Source organism: Triticum urartu, chromosome 5 (assembly GCF_003073215.2).
Source record: "Triticum urartu cultivar G1812 chromosome 5, Tu2.1, whole genome shotgun sequence".
NCBI lineage: Eukaryota > Viridiplantae > Streptophyta > Magnoliopsida > Poales > Poaceae > Triticum > Triticum urartu.
The window spans coordinates 641,462,890-641,482,164 of record NC_053026.1 but is presented as its reverse complement, the minus strand read 5'-3'; the positions used below and the strand labels follow the sequence as shown (position 1 = coordinate 641,482,164).

Genomic DNA, 19,275 nt, shown 5'->3' with positions numbered 1-19,275 from the left:
TGGTAATTGGAAACCACAGTATTCAGATGTGTACACAATGAATACTACAGTTTCTTTAAACCATGGTTTTTCTCAGTTTTAGCAAAACTACCTAGGTGTTTGGCTGGTGTTGTTATACTACAGTTTTGACTGATTGTAACGCTGGCTGACAGCTGAAACTCACTAAGCTACACGACCTAACAGCCGCCGGGTGCATGCAGCTACTACGTCGTCCGCACCTATGTAGCAGATTTGTATACTGCTATGGTAACTAGACAGGCGCAAGAAACATATCGTTCAGCCGGCCTTCAATGGCTGGATTCATTTAACCAGGAGGTGCATGATTGACCAAGAGCCTGTGGCAACTTAAGTTCATTAATCAACTAGATTGAAGTAAATACAGTTTTATATGTCTATGCCTGCATGTACTCTTGGAGGCGGACCAAAATTCTTTGTGCGTGTATGTGCGCCATTTATACTGAATCGGCTACCTAGCATATATATCCGGCTACATACAAGTGTTCTCCAAAAGGACCAATCGATGTAATCAGTGCGCTACTCGTTCAAAATTAATCGACAACCAAGGACTCCATGGAGGAGCATGCAAGATCACTAGAAACTAATCAGTGCCGTCATCCCATCCAGCGGTGTCATATCTAATATATATGCCACCCCTTGCAGCAATTTTGCAATCGGACTGGATAGATGGGGAAAATTTAGGAGGCGATCGCAGCTGATATTCTTATCTCGACATATTCCCTCCGTTCCTAAATACTTGTCTTTCTAGACATTTCAAATGACTACTACATACGGATGTATGTAGACATATTTTAGAGTGTAGATTCACTCATTTTGCTCCGTATGTAGTCACTTGTTGAAATGCCTAGAAAGACAAGTATTTAGGAACGGAGGGAGTAGATGGCAACGTCAACTACACTTTCTCTATGTTCTGTTTAGAAAAAAAGAGGTCCCAACCATTTTTTTCAAATACTTCAAAAATACCACAGTTTCTAAGATATTATGGTTTACAAAACTTCTGTTTTTGCTGAAGCCAAACACATCAAAGTATTCAAAATCAAGGTTTTTTCAGAAACCACGATATTCTAGAAAAACTACAAAAATACTTTGCATCCAAACGCACCCTAAAGAGGTGGGCCTAATGTATAAAAGACAATATACATGCATAAATAATATCCTTAACACAGGGGAATATCTCGCAACATTAAATTGTTAAATACATTCACAATGTGCTTTTCTTCGTGTGTAGCTGTCTGTCCTAGTAGCTAGCAGCGATCGTGTTGGATAGGGATGTTGTGTGTTCGATTCCTCAGAGCACTGCTTTCTTTTTTGCGATTTTACTAACATATACACAGCACACGCTGTGCCTTTCAGTGGGCCGACCCAGTCGTATGCCTACTGTGTGTCGCGCGTGCTATTCGCCGCAAAATGCCGCATATAGGGGCTCCCCGTTTTGACGCTAACAAGGGTCTAGCAACAGCTCTCCTCTTGTACCAACAGGCCAAATGTGCCCGTGAGCGGAGGGGTTTATAGAAGGGTCGTTTTATAGGTGGTGTTTGCTTCTTTAGTCCTAGGACTTTTTCTAGTCCTTAGAATTTTTTGAAAAAGACTCTTAAAAAGATGCTTCTAAAGACTTTTAGCAAAAAGTCTTAAAAAAGTCTCATCCTGTTTGGTTTGTTAGGGACTTTTTTTAGTCCCAATAAAAAAAGTCCCTGAAACCAAATAACCTCATAGTAGCGACACTGTACGTACCTCCAATATTAATTACACAAGGAAATTAACCAAGCAACAACAAGGAAAAGATTATTGACAAATCATGCATATAACTAAGAGCATGGAGCTTATTCATGGACAACGAGCGATTTTACTAACATATACACAGCACACGCTGTGCCTTTCAGTGGGCCGACCCAGTCGTATGCCTCCTGTGCGTCGCGCGTGCTATTCGCCGCAAAATGCCGCATATAGGGGCTCCCCGTTTTGACGCTAACAAGGGTCTAGCAACAGCTCTCCTCCTGTACCAACAGGCCAAATGTGCCCGTGAGCGGAGGGGTTTATAGAAGGGTCGTTTTATAGGTGGTGTTTGCTTCTTTAGTCCTAGGACTTTTTCTAGTCCTTAGAATTTTTTGAAAAAGACTCTTAAAAAGATGCTTCTAAAGACTTTTAGCAAAAAGTCTTAAAAAAGTCTCATCCTGTTTGGTTTGCTAGGGACTTTTTTTAGTCCCAATACAAAAAAGTCCCTGAAACCAAACAACCTCATAGTAGCGACACTGTACGTACCTCCAATATTAATTACACAAGGAAATTAACCAAGCAACAACAAGGAAAAGATTATTGACAAATCATGCATATAACTAAGAGCATGGAGCTTATTCATGGACAACGAGCGATTTTACTAACATATACACAGCACACGCTGTGCCTTTCAGTGGGCCGACCCAGTCGTATGCCTCCTGTGCGTCGTGCGTGCTTTTCGCCGCAAAATGCCGCATATAGGGGCTCCCCGTTTTGACGCTAACAAGGGTCTAGCAACAGCTCTCCTCCTGTACCAACAGGCCAAATGTGCCCGTGAGCGGAGGGGTTTATAGAAGGGTCGTTTTATATGTGGTGTTTGCTTCTTTAGTCCTAGGACTTTTTCTAGTCCTTAGAATTTTTTGAAAGACTCTTAAAAAGATGCTTATAAAGACTTTTAGCAAAAAGTCTTAAAAAAGTCTCATCCTATTTGGTTTGCTAGGGACTTTTTTTAATCCCAATACAAAAAAGTCCCTGAAACCAAACAACCTCATAGTAACGACACTGTACGTACTTCCAATATTAATTACACAAGGAAATTAACCAAGCAACAACAAGGAAAAGATTATTGACAAATCATGCATATAACTAAGAGCATGGAGCTTATTCATGGACAACGAGCAATCATCCTAGCCGATGTAGTACATGGGGTCGGGAAGCTTGAAGGTGCGGGCGCCGTCGGGCGCACCAATGATGTCGCTCCACTGGTCGCCGATGTTGCCGACAATGATGTAACCGGCGTCCTGCAGCTTCTGCTTCTCGCCGGACTTGAAGGCCACCGAGGAGCCCTTGAAGCCAGGCGCCTTCAGCAGCAGGTTCATCCACCCAGAGTAGCCTTGGCGGCGGAGGTTTGTGGCGGTGGAGGCCCTCAGGTACTCGGCCCGACCGGTGAGGATCACGGGCTTGATGCCGACCGACAACAGCTTGTTGTACAACCGCTTCGTCTCGGGCAGCGCCGGCGCGCTCCCTTCCTGCGCGTATGCGTTGAAGCGTGTCACGTTGAATGGCGTAGCCCTGCGCGCATGTATGTATGCAGATAGGTTAATGACAAACTAAATCATATTACTAGTGTTTTCACATGCTTTTTTCTCTTGATAAAAGAAACGTTTTTATTAACTAATAGCATCGCATCAAGAGGATAGAAGCAATCATAAACTCACAAGTCAGTCTTCATATAACTAGGATGTCATACATGACCAATATTGTGCCACTAAGGGGCTGATTGGTTCTAGGCTTAACCATGCCACACTTTGCCATAAAATGTTGTCACACTTGTCTAAGGTTAGTTCTTTAAAATGAAAGCCGCAAGTGTTGACAAGTCTAAGGGAATCTTACCACACTTTTTGAGTGTATGTGATGTGGGACCCTAGTGTGGCTTGCCTAAGATGTGGCTTGAACCAAACACCCATCCAAGTTGATCAAACTTGTCTAACCTTAGATGTGGCAAACTTAGGCAAATTTTAGTTTCAAACCAAACAACCCTTAATTAAGGAGGAGGGTTCGTCCGTAAACTACAACGCCAGTAGAGATCTTAGAGCATCTTCAGCAGGACGCCTTGAACCATCTCTCGTACACCCGCGGACACGCCCGATCAATGACCGAACAGGAGAGAGAAGAAAAAACATGACCCAACCGGACCCCTCATATCATCCTTATACACCTGGCTGTCCATGGACCATCATATCCATCTCAAGTGTTGGGAGGATATGAGGGCTTGCGGACGCACCCGGTTAGTCCACCATATAGGATGCGGCTCCACTCCGAACCACCTTTTCTCTTTCTTTATTCATTCTTTTATTTCCATCTCTTCATCTTCACCAATCACGTGCAAGTGATCGGACATATGGGGAGAAAAATGAGAAGTGTGGCTGCGTGGACGGACAAATAGGGGCTCAAAACGGACACGCCTGGTTATTGACCAGGCGCGTCCGCAGGCATTTAAGGGGTCATATTTGCTATGTCCACCTGTAGTGCTCTTATGGTTTCAATGTGTTACTGTTGTTTACTAGCTAGTTAGTTTTAGTTTTTGTTTTTTTAAGCTGAGCTGATGAGTTCATTTTAACAAGGTGTAATCACATTTAGACTTTGTCTGGACGAAAGATGAGTGTGAGTGCAAGTCCCGCCTCAAATGCACCTGCAATAAATAGTCAAGGATGCATAGCAGAATGTGTATGTATATACAAGTACGTACCCGAAGCCGTGCTTGGCATAGTAGGGGAGGTTAGAGAGGGTGGTCTCGTCGACGTCGAAGACCCACACCTCCTTGCCGTTGCCGGCGAGCTTGAGGCTGTCGACGTAGGCGATGGCCTGGTCCACGACGACCTTGGAGTCCCGGCGGTAGTGGTCGCCGACCATGTAGTGGCCGACGTAGCCCTCGCAGCTGGCGGGCACCGTCTTCCAGTCCCGCACGTTGTAAGCCTCCACGCCCAGCCGCCAGCTGTCGCACGCCATGCCGGCGTGGCTGCCGGAGCCCAGCAGCGGCCGCAGCGCGTGAATGAGCGGCGCCACCACGGCATCGTCCACGGCCGCCACCGTCCCCGGCATCCCGATGTTCATCTCCCACGCGCCGCATGAGGCCGCGAGGAGAGCCGCGGCGACGATGAGGAGGAGCGTCGTCGTCCTAGCCATTGCCATTTCTAGCGTGTGTGTGTGTGTGTGCACGCTGGTGCTTGCTGTGGTGCAATGTAGTGCAAATGGCATGGTGGTTAAATAGGAAGGGAAGCTGCTACGTCGATCCTACAAGGCCGGCCGGGTGTGGGACTCTGAGCTTGAGAGCAATTAAGTGACAAAACTAGCAGACAAATGGTATGGTTGGTGCCATTAGCGGGGTCGCATTCACAACGTTCGTGGGACACGTTGGGCGATATTTCGTATTTTTGTAGGATTATTTGATTAACTGGAGGAGAGACTCGGTGACCGGGAAGTGATGATGCGGCTAGACCGCCGATCTTCTAAAAATTAGAAAAAATAGAGAAGTATCAGGCCGAGTAAATGTCAGTGAAACATATTTACTTCACTAAATTTTGCTTGTCAGGTGCTAGACTAGAATCAGGTGATGTAGCATCTGAAAAGCGCTCATTCACGGAACAGGGATGGACACGTCGGATCCGGTCCAGGTGGCGTGGTGGAGGCGGTTCAAGACAAGGAACCCATCGAGGCTCAACATAGCGCGGCCTTCGGTGGTGGAGATCGCCAACATCCCACCGGAGCCACTGCCACCAGGGGTCACCCTCCCTCGTCTCCCCTGGAGCTCGGCGTTCCCGGCGGGTGTGCGTGGCGGGGAGCTTGTGCCCTTGGAGGGCGAGCACGTCGAGCGAGCATAGGGCTGCGATTCCGCAGCTTGTATCCTACGCCATGGCCGGGTGACCGAGGTGAGGTATCCCCTCACCTCGCTAAGGTAATTAGATCTCAGAGGCGTAAACATAATTTTGTTAAATTTTGGGAGTTGGATGGCATTGTGGTAAAAAATGTGGATGATATGAATGCGAATTTGAGGATTGGTCTGTGTGCTCTGAATTAATCTCAGGATCAGCTATTCCTAGTTCTATTGGTCATAAATCATCATCCCCAATTCTGGCGAGCTCATTTACCGACGGTGACGTTGTTTATACAATAGCGGCCACTCCATGTTCAAACAAAATGTCGACATCCTTGGCACTACAGGAACAGGGCTCTAAGTCGACAGCCAAATATATGCCGACGGCTACCGTCGGCCTAGTCCGAGCTATGCCGACAGCTAGCTCCTGGCCGTCGGCATACAAAGGCCGTCGGGCTATCCACGTCTACGCCGACAGCAGCCGTCGGCACACAACAGCCGTCGGCTTATCCAAGACTACGCCTATAGCTGCCGTCGGCATAGATGCGGGCCTGCCGACAACGGGCATCACGGCCGGCTAACGACATCAAATCTATGCCGACGGCCGTGACGGGCGGCCGTCGGCATAGATACGGGTGACACGTCACCGATCCAGAGCGCACCTACCAGGACCTATGCCGACGGTAGCCGTCGGCATATCTGACACGTCATCGATCCGCGGCGCTGTCCATCTGCCCTTGCCGCAGCTGTGCCGACGGCAATAGTTTTTTTTTCTTCTTTTTTTCTTTTTTTCCATATAGTATTATTATTATTATTATTAAGCATACAGTATGTAATAAGCATACATATAGATTGTGTTAATAAGCATACATATAGTATGTGTTAATAAGCATCTAGTATGTTAATAAGCATATAGTATGTGTTAATAAGCATACATATAATTTTTTTTTTCTTTTTCTTCACTGTTTTCTTTATTATTATTATTTAACTAACTTACATACCGTATGTGTTAATAAGCATACATACATTATTTTTCGGTTCTGTACAGAGTGGTGTGACCCCCCTCACGAATGGTGCCGCCACCAGCCGGCAACTGGAATGGGGAACAGCCGCATCGGGTCTATACGAACGGGACTTTGCTCCAAGTGTTTATATATATCGGATGACCTACCACAACCGGGTGGTGTTCTGGCATGTCCGAAGAGGCGGCACACATCTCCGGGGCGTGGTCCCCCTAACGGACGGCACCGCCGCCGGCACCTGGAGGGGGGAAACGGACACATCGGGTCTACACGGAGGGGATGTAGCTGTCGGTTTGGCCCCGAATGTTGCTCCCAGGTGTCCCTCTGTGCTGACCTGACACAACTGGGTGGAGAGGCCCACTGGTCAAAGCACGTCTGTGGAAAGTCAAAGGGCTAGATCTCGTGGTCAACCGCTCCAGGGTTAGGAGGGACGGCGCCCTGGGGGGTAGCAATGCCACTGGAGCGTCGCACTGGCCCCTCATACATGCGGGGTGGTGTGGTGGCATGTCCGAAGAGGTGGCATACGTCTCCGGGGTGTGCCCCCCCTCACGGACGCGTCGGATCTACACGGAGGGGATCTTTTTGTGGGTCTGGCCCGGATGTTGCTCCAAAGTGTTCCTATGGGCTGACCTAACACAACCGGGTGGGGAGGTCCACTGGTCAAAGCCCGTTCGTGCAAAGTCAAAGGGCTAGATCCCGTGGTCAAACGCTACAGGGTTAGGCGGGACGGGGGACCTGGGGGTAGCAATGCCACCGGAGCGTCGCACCGGGCCCTCATACATGCGGGGTGGTGTGGTGGCATGTCCGAAGAGGCGGCACACGTCTCCGGGGTGTGCCCCCCCTCACGGACGGCGCCGCCGCCAGCACCTGGAGGGGGGAAACGGACGCGTCGGGTCTACACGGAGGGGATCTTGTTGTGGGTCTGGCCCAGATGTTGCTCCAAAGTGTACCTATGGGCTGACCGAACACAACTGGGTGGGGAGGTCCGCTGGTCAAAGCCCGTCCGTGCAAAGTCAAAGGGCTAGATCCCGTGGTCAAACGCTACAGGGTCAGGCGGGACGGGGGCCCTGTGGGGGTAGCAATGCCACCGGAGCGTCGCACCGGGCCCTCATACATGCGGGGTGGTGTGGTGAAATGTCCAAAGAGGCGGCACGCGTCTCCGGAGCGTGGCCCCCCTCATAGATGGCGATGACACGGTAGTAGACGTTTTGCGGTAACGATGCGGCGTGAATATTATTAAATACTCGGAGCGCGATAAAATCATGAGTTTTTTTGCACGACGTGGGCACATGTGCTATAGGAAAGATGGTATTTTTTCATAATTTTTGGTGATGGAGAAGTATCCGAAAAATTCCCTCTACGCGGATTGCCCTTCGCGCGTCTACGGCTGTGGCCGGCGGCCTCCGGGGGCTAGCATGCCGCCAAATCTTGCGCCAGCAGCCTCTCACAAGTCTGGAAGTGTTGTGGCGGTTGCAAACGCCCGACACGCGTGTCCGGGGTGTGCCCCCCCTCACGGACGGCGCTGTCGCCGGCACTTGGAGGGGGGAAACGGACGCGTGGGGTCTACGCGGAGGGGATCTTGCTATGGGTCTGGCCCGGATGTTGCTCCAAAGTGTTCATATGGGCTGACCTAACACAACCGGGTGGGGAGGTCCACTGGTCAAAGCCCCTCCGTGCAAAGTCAAAGGGGTAGATCCCGTGGTCAAACGCTACAGGGTTAGGCGGGACGGGGGCACTGGGGGTAGCAATGCCACCGGAGCATCGCACCGGGCCCTCATACATGCGGGGTGGTGTGGTGGCATGTCTGAAGAGGCGGCACGCGTCTCCGGGGCGTGGCCCCCCTCACGGACGGCGCCACCACCGGCACCTGGAGGGGGGAAACGGACGCGTCGGGTCTACACGGAGGGGATCTTGCTGTGGGTCTGGCCCGGATGTTGCTCCAAAGTGTTCCTATGGGCTGAACTAACACAACCGGGTGGAGAGGTCCACTGGTCAAATCCCGTCCGTGCAAAGTCAAAGGGCTAGATCCCGTGGTCAAACGCTACAGGGTTAGGCGGGTCGGGGGCCCTGGGGGGGTAGCAATGCAACCGGAGCGTCGCACCGGGCCCTCATACATGCGGGGTGGTGTGGTGGCATGTCCGAAGAGGCGGCACGCGTCTCCGGGGCGTGGCCCCCCCTAACGGACGGCGATGACACGGTAGTAGCCATTCTGCGGTAACGATGCGGCGTGAATATTATTAAATACTCGGAGCGCGATAAAATCATGAGTTTTTTTGCACGACGTGTGCACATGTGCTATAGGAACGATAATATTTTTTTCATAATTTTTGGTGATGGAGAAGTATCCAAAAAATTCCCTCTACGCGGATTGCCCTTCACGCGTCTACGGCTGTGGTCGGCGGCCTCCGGGGGCTAGCATGCCGCCAAATCTTGCGTAGGCAGCCTCTCATGTGTTTGGAAGTGTTGTGGTGGTTGCAAACGCCCGGCACGCGTGTCTGGGTGTGCCCCCCCTCACGGACGGCGCCGCCGCCGGCACCTGGAGGGGGGAAACGGACGCATCGGGTCTACACGGAGGGGATGTAGCTGTCGGTTTGGCCCGGATGTTGCTCCCAGGTGTCCCTCTGAGCTGACCTAACACAACCGGGTGGAGAGGTCCACTGTTCAAAGCCTGTCCGTGGAAAGTCAAAGGGCAAGATCTCGTGGTCAACCGCTCTAGTGTTAGGGAGGGCAGGGGCCCTGGGGGGGGGGGGTTACAATGCCACCGGAGCGTCGCATCGGGCCCTCATACATGCGGGGTGGTGTGGTGGCATGTCCGAAGAGGCGGCACGCGTCTCCGGGGTTTGGCCCCCCTCACGGACGGCGCCACCACCGGCACCTTGAGGGGGGAAACGGACGCGTGGGGTCTACACGGAGGGGATCTTGCTATGGGTCTGGCCCGGATGTTGCTCCAAAGTGTTCCTATGGGCTGAACTAACACAACCGGGTGGAGAGGTCCACTGGTCAAATCCCGTCCGTGCAAAGTCAAAGGGCTAGATCCCGTGGTCAAACGCTACAGGGTTAGGCGGGACGGGGGCCCTGGGGTAGCAATGCCACCGGAGCGCCGCACCGGGCCCTCATACATGCGGGGTGGTGTGGTGGCATGTCCGAAGAGGCGGCACGCGTCTCCAGGGTTTGGCCCCCCTCACGGACGGCGCCACCGCCGGCACCTGGAGGGGGGAATCGGACGCGTCGGGTCTACATGGAGGGGGTCTTGTTGTGGGTCTGGCCCGGATGTGCCCTCCCCCCTCACGGACGGCGATGACACGGTAGTAGACGTTCTGCGGCCATAGCGGATTGCCCTTCGCGCGTCTACGGCTGTGGCCTGCGGCCTCCGGGGCCTCCGGGGATGTAGATGTGGGTCCGCCGCCACTGCCGCCCCGACCCCAGACCCGCGACCAGGCCACGGCCTCGGCGGACGAAGCTGCTCGAGTTTGGCGCCTCCCCTCCCCTCTGTGTGGTTCCGGGAGAGGAGAGGGGGGGAGGCAACCGGGGCAAAAAACTCCGGGCCGTGTCTGAAATAGGAGGGTCTTCTTCGATGCCCTCCTATACAGAGGCACCTTCTGAGTCTAAGGAGGAGGAGTATGTTCCTGATGGCGAGGAGGAGGAGGCCGAGGAGGAGGGTGAGGAGGAGGAGGAGGCCGAGGAGGAGGGTGAGGAGGAGGAGGAGGCCGAGGAGGAGGGTGAGGAGGAGGCTGAGGAGGGTGGAGGGGAGGTTGATCCCGCGTTGTGGGGTGACTTGCCACCGGGTTCTTCGCAGGGGGTGCTGCGTGGTAATGCCGGACTACCTACACCACCTTCTATCGAGGAGCACAAGTGGCTCATTGAACCTGTGGGGACAGAGTAAGTGCCTCTCAATCATATTTTCAACACATGACAACATTTTCTTATTGTACACATGGCAATCATTTGATTCTTTTGCAGAAACTGGATCCTTCACGGAAAGGGCCGTAAACCGAACGGCCTTATCACTGTCCTATAAGGAGTTTTGGCCTGGCCTATTCTGCCCGCGGCCAGACAGGGACCCGCAGCAGCGGGTTTTGGCCACGAGCTGGGCCCACTACGAGGCTTGCAGCAACGCGGAGTACGGGATGACCGCTAAGGCCGTGATCACCAAATTTTGGGTAAGTTCTCTTCTGAATCACTTGTCTTCAGTTTTGTTCATAGTTTATCATTGAATCACTCAACTCATGCCTTGTTTGCTTCTGGTTTTTGCATGATTGCAGCAACTCTATAGAGTTCTTGACGAGCACAAGGCCAGAGCCGACGTGGTCTTGCTTGCGGCTGCGAAGAAGAAAGCTCGTCAGTTGCAGTACGAGGTGCGCTGGGTTGCCGTCTCGCAGTACTACCACTACTACCTGCATCAAAAGATGCCTAAAACTCAAGCGCAGAAGCTACGACTTACCTTGAGCAAGGAGCAGTTCATGATGGTAACTATTACTAACTTTTCATTGTTTCGAGCAGTCAACTATATGTTTCGTGCTCACATGTCATGCTTCCAAAATTTGCATAGGTTGTTCCTCGTTGGTGCTATGGAAGGCATGACGGATGGGCGAGTTTGGTGGATAGGTGGCTCGGCGCCGATGTAGAGTTTCCTGCCAAGAGCATCAAGGCCCGGGCTAACCGTGGAGACGACGGGACACACGGCCAAGGAAACAGGAACCACTGGGGCTTCAAGGCCATGAAGGTATATCTATGTGCATGATGCATTTTTGTTCTTCTTTACGTCATGTTCTTATGTATGGCTGACTTCTATTTGGCGTTGTAGGAGGACAAGTTGAAGAGGCCGCTCTCAGACATGGAGTCGTGGAAGCTGGCCCGCGAGCGGAGTCATCACAAGCAGGGCGAGAGCCAGTACTACGGCAAGACCGAGGAGCACCTGGGGTCTTACATTCATCACTATCAGGAGTTGCATCCGGATGTTCCTGTTGCTGAGGTCGCCCAGTCTCAGATCGACGACACGGCGGTGGTGGCCATCCAGGGGAAGAAGAATGGCCGGTATCCGTGTTTCGATGGCTTGATCACTCCTTCGATCTCATACACACGGCTTCGGGCTAGCAACCCGAGCCAGTTAGAGAGTACGGGGCGTTCACAGACTCCCTTAGCCCGCCAGCATGCTGTAAGTACTTCCTCCTTATCTTTTTCTATCTTGCATTCTCAGTTTATTTTCAGCATTGCTCACTTAGAAACAACCTAAATTATGTAGGCATATAAGGAGTTTGTCGAGCATAGGAATCTCGAGGTGCGGGAGTACTTGAAACGAGTGAAGGCAAACGATGATTACAACCGTCAGATGATGACGGTTAGTTTTGCCCTCTTAAAACCAACCTAATTTTTTGCACTTTCATTCCTTCTGATCTTCTAGTTTGCTTGTTTAACTAACATTCAGGCTATGTTGGCGTCTTGGACTAACCGCAGGGATCCACCACAAATGGGACCCCCCCCACCACCTGCGGGAGAACCCCCACACGTGCCCACGTTCGATGAATGGGTGGCACTAGGCAGTGATGGTTCGGTTAGTACATTTGCCTAACTACTAGCAAACTAGTTCTCGTTCATGAAACACTATCATATCATATTTACCGTTAGAATCTTTTCTGAAACATGTAGGGGACCGGTGGCTCGACTCCTGCTCCGTCGACCCCAGTCACTCCGATCTGGCAGAGTGGTGGTGGTCGCGATGACGGTTTTGGCGGAGGTGGTGGTGGTGGTTTTGGCGGAGGTGGTGCTTTTGACGGAGGTGGTGCTTTTGGCGGGGGTGCTCTTGCTTCATGATTCCGTGCATGTGGCCATCGTGCCATGCCTTTCGTATTCCTACTTTTATCATGTTTCATGTCTTGCACTACTTTTATGTTCATGAACTTCCATCGGTGATGATCTTTAGATGATGTGATGAACTTGAGTATGTTTAGATGAACTTGAGTATGTTCACATGATGAATTGTCATATTTCTGCATAATTTCATATTGTTCTGTTTTGAAATGCTGTCAAATGAATTGGAAAAGAGAAAACAGGGAAAAAAAAACTATGCCAACGGCAAAGCCGTCGGCATATATACGCCCAGGAGTTACCAGGGCTTGCCACGTGGCAAACTATGCCGACGGCTTTGCCGTAGGCATAGCCCTGCTACCAGGAGAAACCAGGAGCTGCCACGTGGCAGACATATGCCTACGGCAAAGCCGTCGGCGTAGATGGAAATCTATGCTGACGGCTTTGCTGTAGGCATGGCCCTGCCGCCAGGAGAAGCCGGGGGACGACACGTGGCGCAGGTATGCCGACGGCTAGGTCGTCGGCATAGATGGAAATCTATGCCGACGGCCAAGCCGTCGGCATACCTGCGCCACGTGTCGTCTCCTGAATCGCGCCACGTGTCGTCTCCTGAATCGCGCTGTTGACGGCGCCGTCCGCTGCCGTCAGACGGAAAACAACGCCGACAGCTAAACTATGCCGACGGCTATCCCACGGCCGTCGGCATATGCACCTATGCCGACGGCTATACTACGCCGACGGTCTGACACATCTACGCTGACGTGATCTACGCCGACGGGGCTATGCCGACGGCAAAGGACCTATGCCGACGGCCCTGGGCCGTAGGCATATCCCGCGAGTCCGGTAGTGTGGGGCATGTCCCTGCGCCTACGCCACTCATCAGAGGATAGGTGGTGGGGAGGAAAGCGTCCAATAGAAATACGTCTTCTAGAGAGTGACACACATCTGAGGAGATAGTAGAATTTTATGGAAAACTCTGGGTCATCCCCTCCTCGCGGCGCTGCCTCTCTTGCATAAGTCACAAATCCCAACCTCCGAACCCTAGTTATGCCCTATCTCTTTTCTGGGTAAGGAAGGATCTGTTCCGATCGAAGCAATTCACGGCCGAAGATTGTTACCCTATTGCTCGTCTTGGTTGATTTGACCCAGTCCCCACCAAGTTCCACCTCTCTACAGAAGGGATTGGCCCCGATTCCATCTCGTTTGCGGCTGTAGTGAAGAATTCAATGGAGAATCATGGGTAACAGGCGGCACAGCCACTGTAAAGGCACCAACAACCAGTCAAGAAGAATGCTCATGGCGGTCAGGCCCAAGCTCCTCCACCGACAAGTCCAACCAATCCAGTGGAAGCAACGACGTCCAAGGCTGTGAGTGGAAGCAGCGACGTTCAGGGGGTTCCCTAACTTGAAAGACTATAATATGGCTCTTTTGGCCTCTTGGGGCAAATGTTTCTTTGAGAATAATGATAATTATTGGAAAATAGTGGATTTTAAATACAGTTGGCTCTCCATTTTGGAAAAATGTAACCTGGGACCTTACTGCTTCGAAAAAAATTTACAGTTGGAAAATTGGGAATGCTGAAAATGTTAGTTTTTGGCATGACGTTTGGGTTGGGGATTGTTCCCTTAAAACTCTTTTTTGGTATTTTTTTGTATATGCAATCAACCTGACTGCCCGGTTGCCCAGGTATGGGATGGTGTGACTTTAAAAGTTTTAGATGTTATGTGGATCAGGGTGGGATGATGACGTGGATGCTAATGGTGGATCACATTAAGATATTCCACTTTGTCTACCTTACCTGATCTTCCTATTTGCATGTTGGATCCAAAAGGAAAATACTCTGTTAAAACTTTTTACAATGCCATCAACTCTGGGGAGTGATATCTTCTGTTGGAGAAAGTCTTTGGGAAGTTTTGTGCCCACAAAATAACCATGTATTTATGTGGCTTTGTGTGTATAACAAAGTTTTGACAGACAACTTAGCAAAAAGAAGACCTGTAGATGATACCTATTCAACACCTTTTCTTTGAATGTGTGGTGGCCAAATATATTTGGTCATTGGTCTCAGATTTCTTCCTGCTTAAAATAAAGTCTTGCTTTGATGATGTCCTGCTTAAAATAAGTTGCTGCTCAAGTGAAGAAGCCCAAGTCTGGTCCTAAGCCTGAGACCAAGTGCTTCTACTGCAAAGGGACTGGTCACTGGAAGCGGAACTACCCCAAGTAATTGGTGGATAAGAAGGATGGCAAAGTAAACATAGATATATTTGATATACATGTTATTGATGTGTACTTTACTAGTGTTTATAGCGACCCCTTAGTATTTGATACTAGTTCAGTTGCTAAGAATAGTAACTCGAAACGGGAGTTGCAGAATGAACAGAGACTAGTTAAGGGTGAAGTGACGATGTGTATTGGAAATGGTTCCAAGATTGATATGATCATCATCACACACTCCCTATACTTTCGGGATTAGTGTTAAACCTAAATAAATGTTATTTAGTGTTTGCGTTGAGCATAAATATGATTGGATCATGTTTATTGCAATACGGTTATTCATGTAAGTTAGAGAATAATTATTGTTCTATTTACATGAATAAAACCTTCAATGGTCATACACCCAATGAAAATAGTTTGTTGGATCTCGATCGTGGTGATACACATTTTTATAATATTGAAGCCAAAAGATGCAAAGTTAATAATGATAGTGCAACTTATTTGTGGCACTGCCGTTTAGGTCATATTGGTGTAAAGCGCATGAAGAAAATCCATGCTGATGGGCTTTTGATCTTCACTTGATTATGAATCAGTTGATGCTTGCGAACCATGCCTCATGGGCAAGATGACTATGACTCCGTTCTCTGGAACAATGGAGCAAGCAACAAATTTCTTGGAAATCATACATACTGATGTATGTGGTCTGATGAATATTGAGGCTCGCGGCAGGTATCATTATTTTTTGATCTTCACAGATGATTTGAGCTGATATGAGTATATCTACTTGATGAAACACAAGTCTGAAACATTTGAAAAGTTCAAAGAATTTCAGAGTGAAGTGGAGAATCATCGTAACAAAAATAAAAGTTTCTACGATATGATCGCAGAAGTAAAATATTTGAGTTACGAGTTTGGCCTTCAGTTAAAACAATGTGAAATAGTTTCACTACTCACGCCACCTCGAACACCACAGTGTAATGGTGTGTCCGAACGTCGTAACCGTACTTTATAAGATATGGTGCGATCTATGATGTCTCTTACAGATTTACCACTATCGTTTTGGGGTTATGCATTAGAGACAGCTACATTCACATTAAATAGGGCACCATCTAAATCCGTTGAGACGACACCGTATGAACTATGGTTTGGCAAGAAACCTAAACTGCCGTTTCTTAAAGTTTGGGGTTGCGATGCTTATGTGAAAAAGTTTCATCTTTATAAGCTCAAACCCAAGTCGGAGAAGTGCGTCTTCATAGGATACCCAAAAGTAACTGTTGGGTACACCTTCTATCACATATCCGAAGGCAAGATATTCATTGCTGAGAATGGATCCTTTCTAGAGAAGGAGTTTCTCTCGAAAGAAGTGAGTGGGAGGAAAGTAGAACTTGATGAGGTAACTGTACCTACTCCCTTATTGGAAAGTAATTCATCACAGAAATCTGTTCATGTGACTACTACACCAATTAGTGAGGAAGCTAATGATGATGATCATGTAACTTCAGATCAAGTTACTACCGAAACCTCGTAGGTAAACCAGAGTGATATCTGCACCAGAGTGGTACGGTAATTCTGTTCTGGAGGTCATGTTACTTGACCATGACGAGCCTATGAACTATGAGGAAGCGATGATGAGCCCAGATTTCGCGAAATGGCTTGAGGCCATGAAATCCGAGATGAGATCCATGTATGAGAACAAAGTATGGACTTTGATTGACTTGCCCATTGATCGGCGAGCCATTGAGATTAAATGGATCTTCAAGAGGAAGACGGATGCTGATAGTAGTGTTACTATCTACAAAGCAAGAATTGTCGCAAAAAGGTTTTCGACAAGTTTAAGGTGTTGACTATGATGAGAATTTCTCACTCGTATCTATGCTTAAGTCTGTCCGAATCATGTTAGCAATTGCCGCATTTTATGAAATCTGGCAAATGGATAAACAAAACTGCATTCCTTAATGGATTTATTAAAGAAGAGTTGTATATGATGCAACCAGAAGGTTTTGTCAATCCTAAAGGTACTAACAAAATATGCAAGCTCCAGCGATCCATCTATAGACTGGTGCAAGCATCTCAGAGTTGGAATATACGCTTTGATAAGTTGATCAAAGCATATAGTTTTATACAGACTTGCCGGTGAAGCCTGTATTTACAAGAAAGTGAGTGGGAGCACTACAACATTTCTGATAAGTATATGTATGACATATTGTTGATCGGAGATAATGTAGAATTATTCTGCGAAGCATAAAGGAATGTTTGAAAGGAGTTTTTCAAAGAAAGACCTCGGTGAAGCTGCTTACATATTGAGCATCAAGATCTATAGAGATAGATCAAGATGCTTGATAAGTTTTTCAATGAGTACATACCTTGACAAGATTTTGAAGTTGAAAGTGCGTTATATCGACTAGAGGGGGGTGAATAGGGGATTTTTATGAAATTCTTCACTGGGGAATTTGCCGGTGAGGAAATTCCTTAGCGAAGAACTACTAGCAGTGGAATAAGTACTCAAAAGTAAACATTACAGAACACAAGCATAGTCATCATGATGAAATGAAGACAGGCACAGAGTACAGGAAGCGTAAGCACATGATAACACAGGATTAAGACAAACATACTGAAGAAATTGAACTGGGGAAATTGAGAAAGTCTTCAGACATAGATATGAACAAGCACACAACACAGTTATGGGGAAATGAAAGCGTTGAGGAAATAGAACCAGTAAGCTTGGTGAAGACAATGATTTGGTAGACCAGTTCCAACTGCTGTCTCAGTTGTACATCTTGTTGGAGCGGCTAAGTATTTAAACTCGAGGACACACAGTCCTGGACACCCAGTCCTGAGCACGCAGCTCAGGAAACCAAGTCCTCACTGTATTCTCCTTGAACTAAGGTCACGCAGACCTCGTCCAATCACTCGTGGTAAGTCTTCAGGTGACTTCCGAACCTTCACAAACTTGGTCACTCGGCGATCCACAATTCCTCTTGGATGCTCTAGAGCATGACGCCTAACCGTCTATAAGAAGCATAGTCTTCAAAGGTAGCAAACGTCGGATCCACGCAGGATCAATCTCTTCAGTGATGCTCAATCACTTGGGGTTTGTTGGTGTTTGGGTTGGGTTTTTCCTCACTTGATGATTTTCGCTCAAAGTCCTCGGAGGATGGGTTGCTCTCAAATGACAAGTGTCAGTTTCTCTCGGTGCAGCCCGACATGATAAGACATAAATGCCCTTCAATGATATGACCGTTAGGTGGATAGATATTTTGGGAGAGCTGGCGCATAGCACAACAACAGTCGGAATTTTTAGTAGAAAAATCCTCAGGGCTATCATGTTCCTCACTGTGTAGGCAATCCGCACTGGCGAATTCCTAACTCCTCAGTCAGAACAAATTCCTCAGTGACCAGAAGAACTTCGTCTCTGTCACTGAAGAATATGACTGGACTGTATGAGATTTCCAATGGCTTCACTCGAAGGGATTGGTAGGTGTAGGATTTTGAGTTGAGCATCACATGGAAATTTGTCCTTAGTATTTCCTCGACCCCCTTTAACAGTATGGTGTTTCCTATGACTCAAGAAAGAGAAAATGAAACTACGAAAATAAAAGTCTTCACGCTTCATGTTCCTCGAATGAATACCAAGTCTTCAAGGTCACACCAATTTCTTCACTTTCAAAGTCTTCAGAAAGTCTTCAGAGATTCAAAGTCTTCAGTCAAAGAACTTCATTTTTAGGGGTCAACTTTCTCTGTAAATATCAAACTCCACATAGACTTCTAGACCTGTGTACACTCACAAACGCATTAGTCCCTTAGCCTATAAGTCTTCAATACACCAAAATCACTAAGGGGCACTAGATGCACTTACAATATCCCCTTTTTGGTGATTGATGACAATATAGGTTAAGTTTTCAACGGGGATAAACATATGAAGTGTAAATACTGATATTGAGGAATTTGATTGCAAGATATAGAAGAACTCCCCCTCACTACAAGAAATATGTCAACTTGTGACCACCACTATTGGTCACTGAAAGGTCATGGTTTTTCATTTGCGACCTTTTTGTGACCAAAAACAGAAGGTCAAAAGCTGGCGGTCGTAAACTGACTATAGCGACCTTTCTTCTGGAATGGTCGTAGACGTTTATGACCAAAATATGTCCACTGTGGCGTTTTGGTCACTAGCAACCTCCGCAGGCCACGTAGGCATCCAGCGTGGCAAGTTGATGTGGCACAAGATTCAGCCCAGTCCAATTCGGTTTTCTACATGGGCCTAGCCCAACAGTTCGGCCTTTTTACTATATATTTTCTCTATTAATTTTCTCTAGCTACATGGGCCTGGCCCAACAATTTGGCCTTTTTTATTTTCTAGGCATGGCCTTTTGCGGTCCATTTCATTTTTATTTTCTAGGGTTTTTTGTGGTCTAGTTTTTAGATGGGTCCCAATTGGCAGATTTTTCCTGGCAGTGGAGCCACATCGCTTTTTATCAAAAAACTCATCAGCTTTCCATTTCTCACATTTCTCACAGTACACAAATGTCAAATATTTCAAATGAAACAGAACTAGGTACAAAGTATATTTCTCACATTTCTTACAGTTTTACAACTTCACTGGATTCTGCTCCAGAATGTGCTGACTAC

General features: G+C 48.4%; 2 protein-coding genes across 2 annotated transcripts; one reads left to right on the top strand and one right to left on the bottom strand.

Moving 5' to 3' along the window:
* Positions 1 to 2,823: 2,823 nt before the first annotated feature.
* Positions 2,824 to 4,952, bottom strand: LOC125506444 (stem 28 kDa glycoprotein-like). The gene is made up of 2 exons (XM_048671258.1): positions 4,481 to 4,952; positions 2,824 to 3,303 (listed from the first exon to the last, which is right to left on the bottom strand). Exons 1-2 carry the CDS (start codon positions 4,921 to 4,923, stop codon positions 2,919 to 2,921), a joined length of 828 nt encoding a protein of 275 aa, XP_048527215.1. The 5' UTR covers positions 4,924 to 4,952; the 3' UTR covers positions 2,824 to 2,918.
* A 6,135-nt stretch (positions 4,953 to 11,087) lies between these two features.
* LOC125507606 lies at positions 11,088 to 11,995 on the top strand. Its single transcript, XM_048672138.1, has 4 exons — positions 11,088 to 11,093; positions 11,177 to 11,350; positions 11,432 to 11,782; positions 11,870 to 11,995. Exons 1-4 carry the CDS (start codon positions 11,088 to 11,090, stop codon positions 11,993 to 11,995), a joined length of 657 nt encoding a protein of 218 aa, XP_048528095.1.
* The last annotated feature ends 7,280 nt before the right edge of the window (positions 11,996 to 19,275 follow it).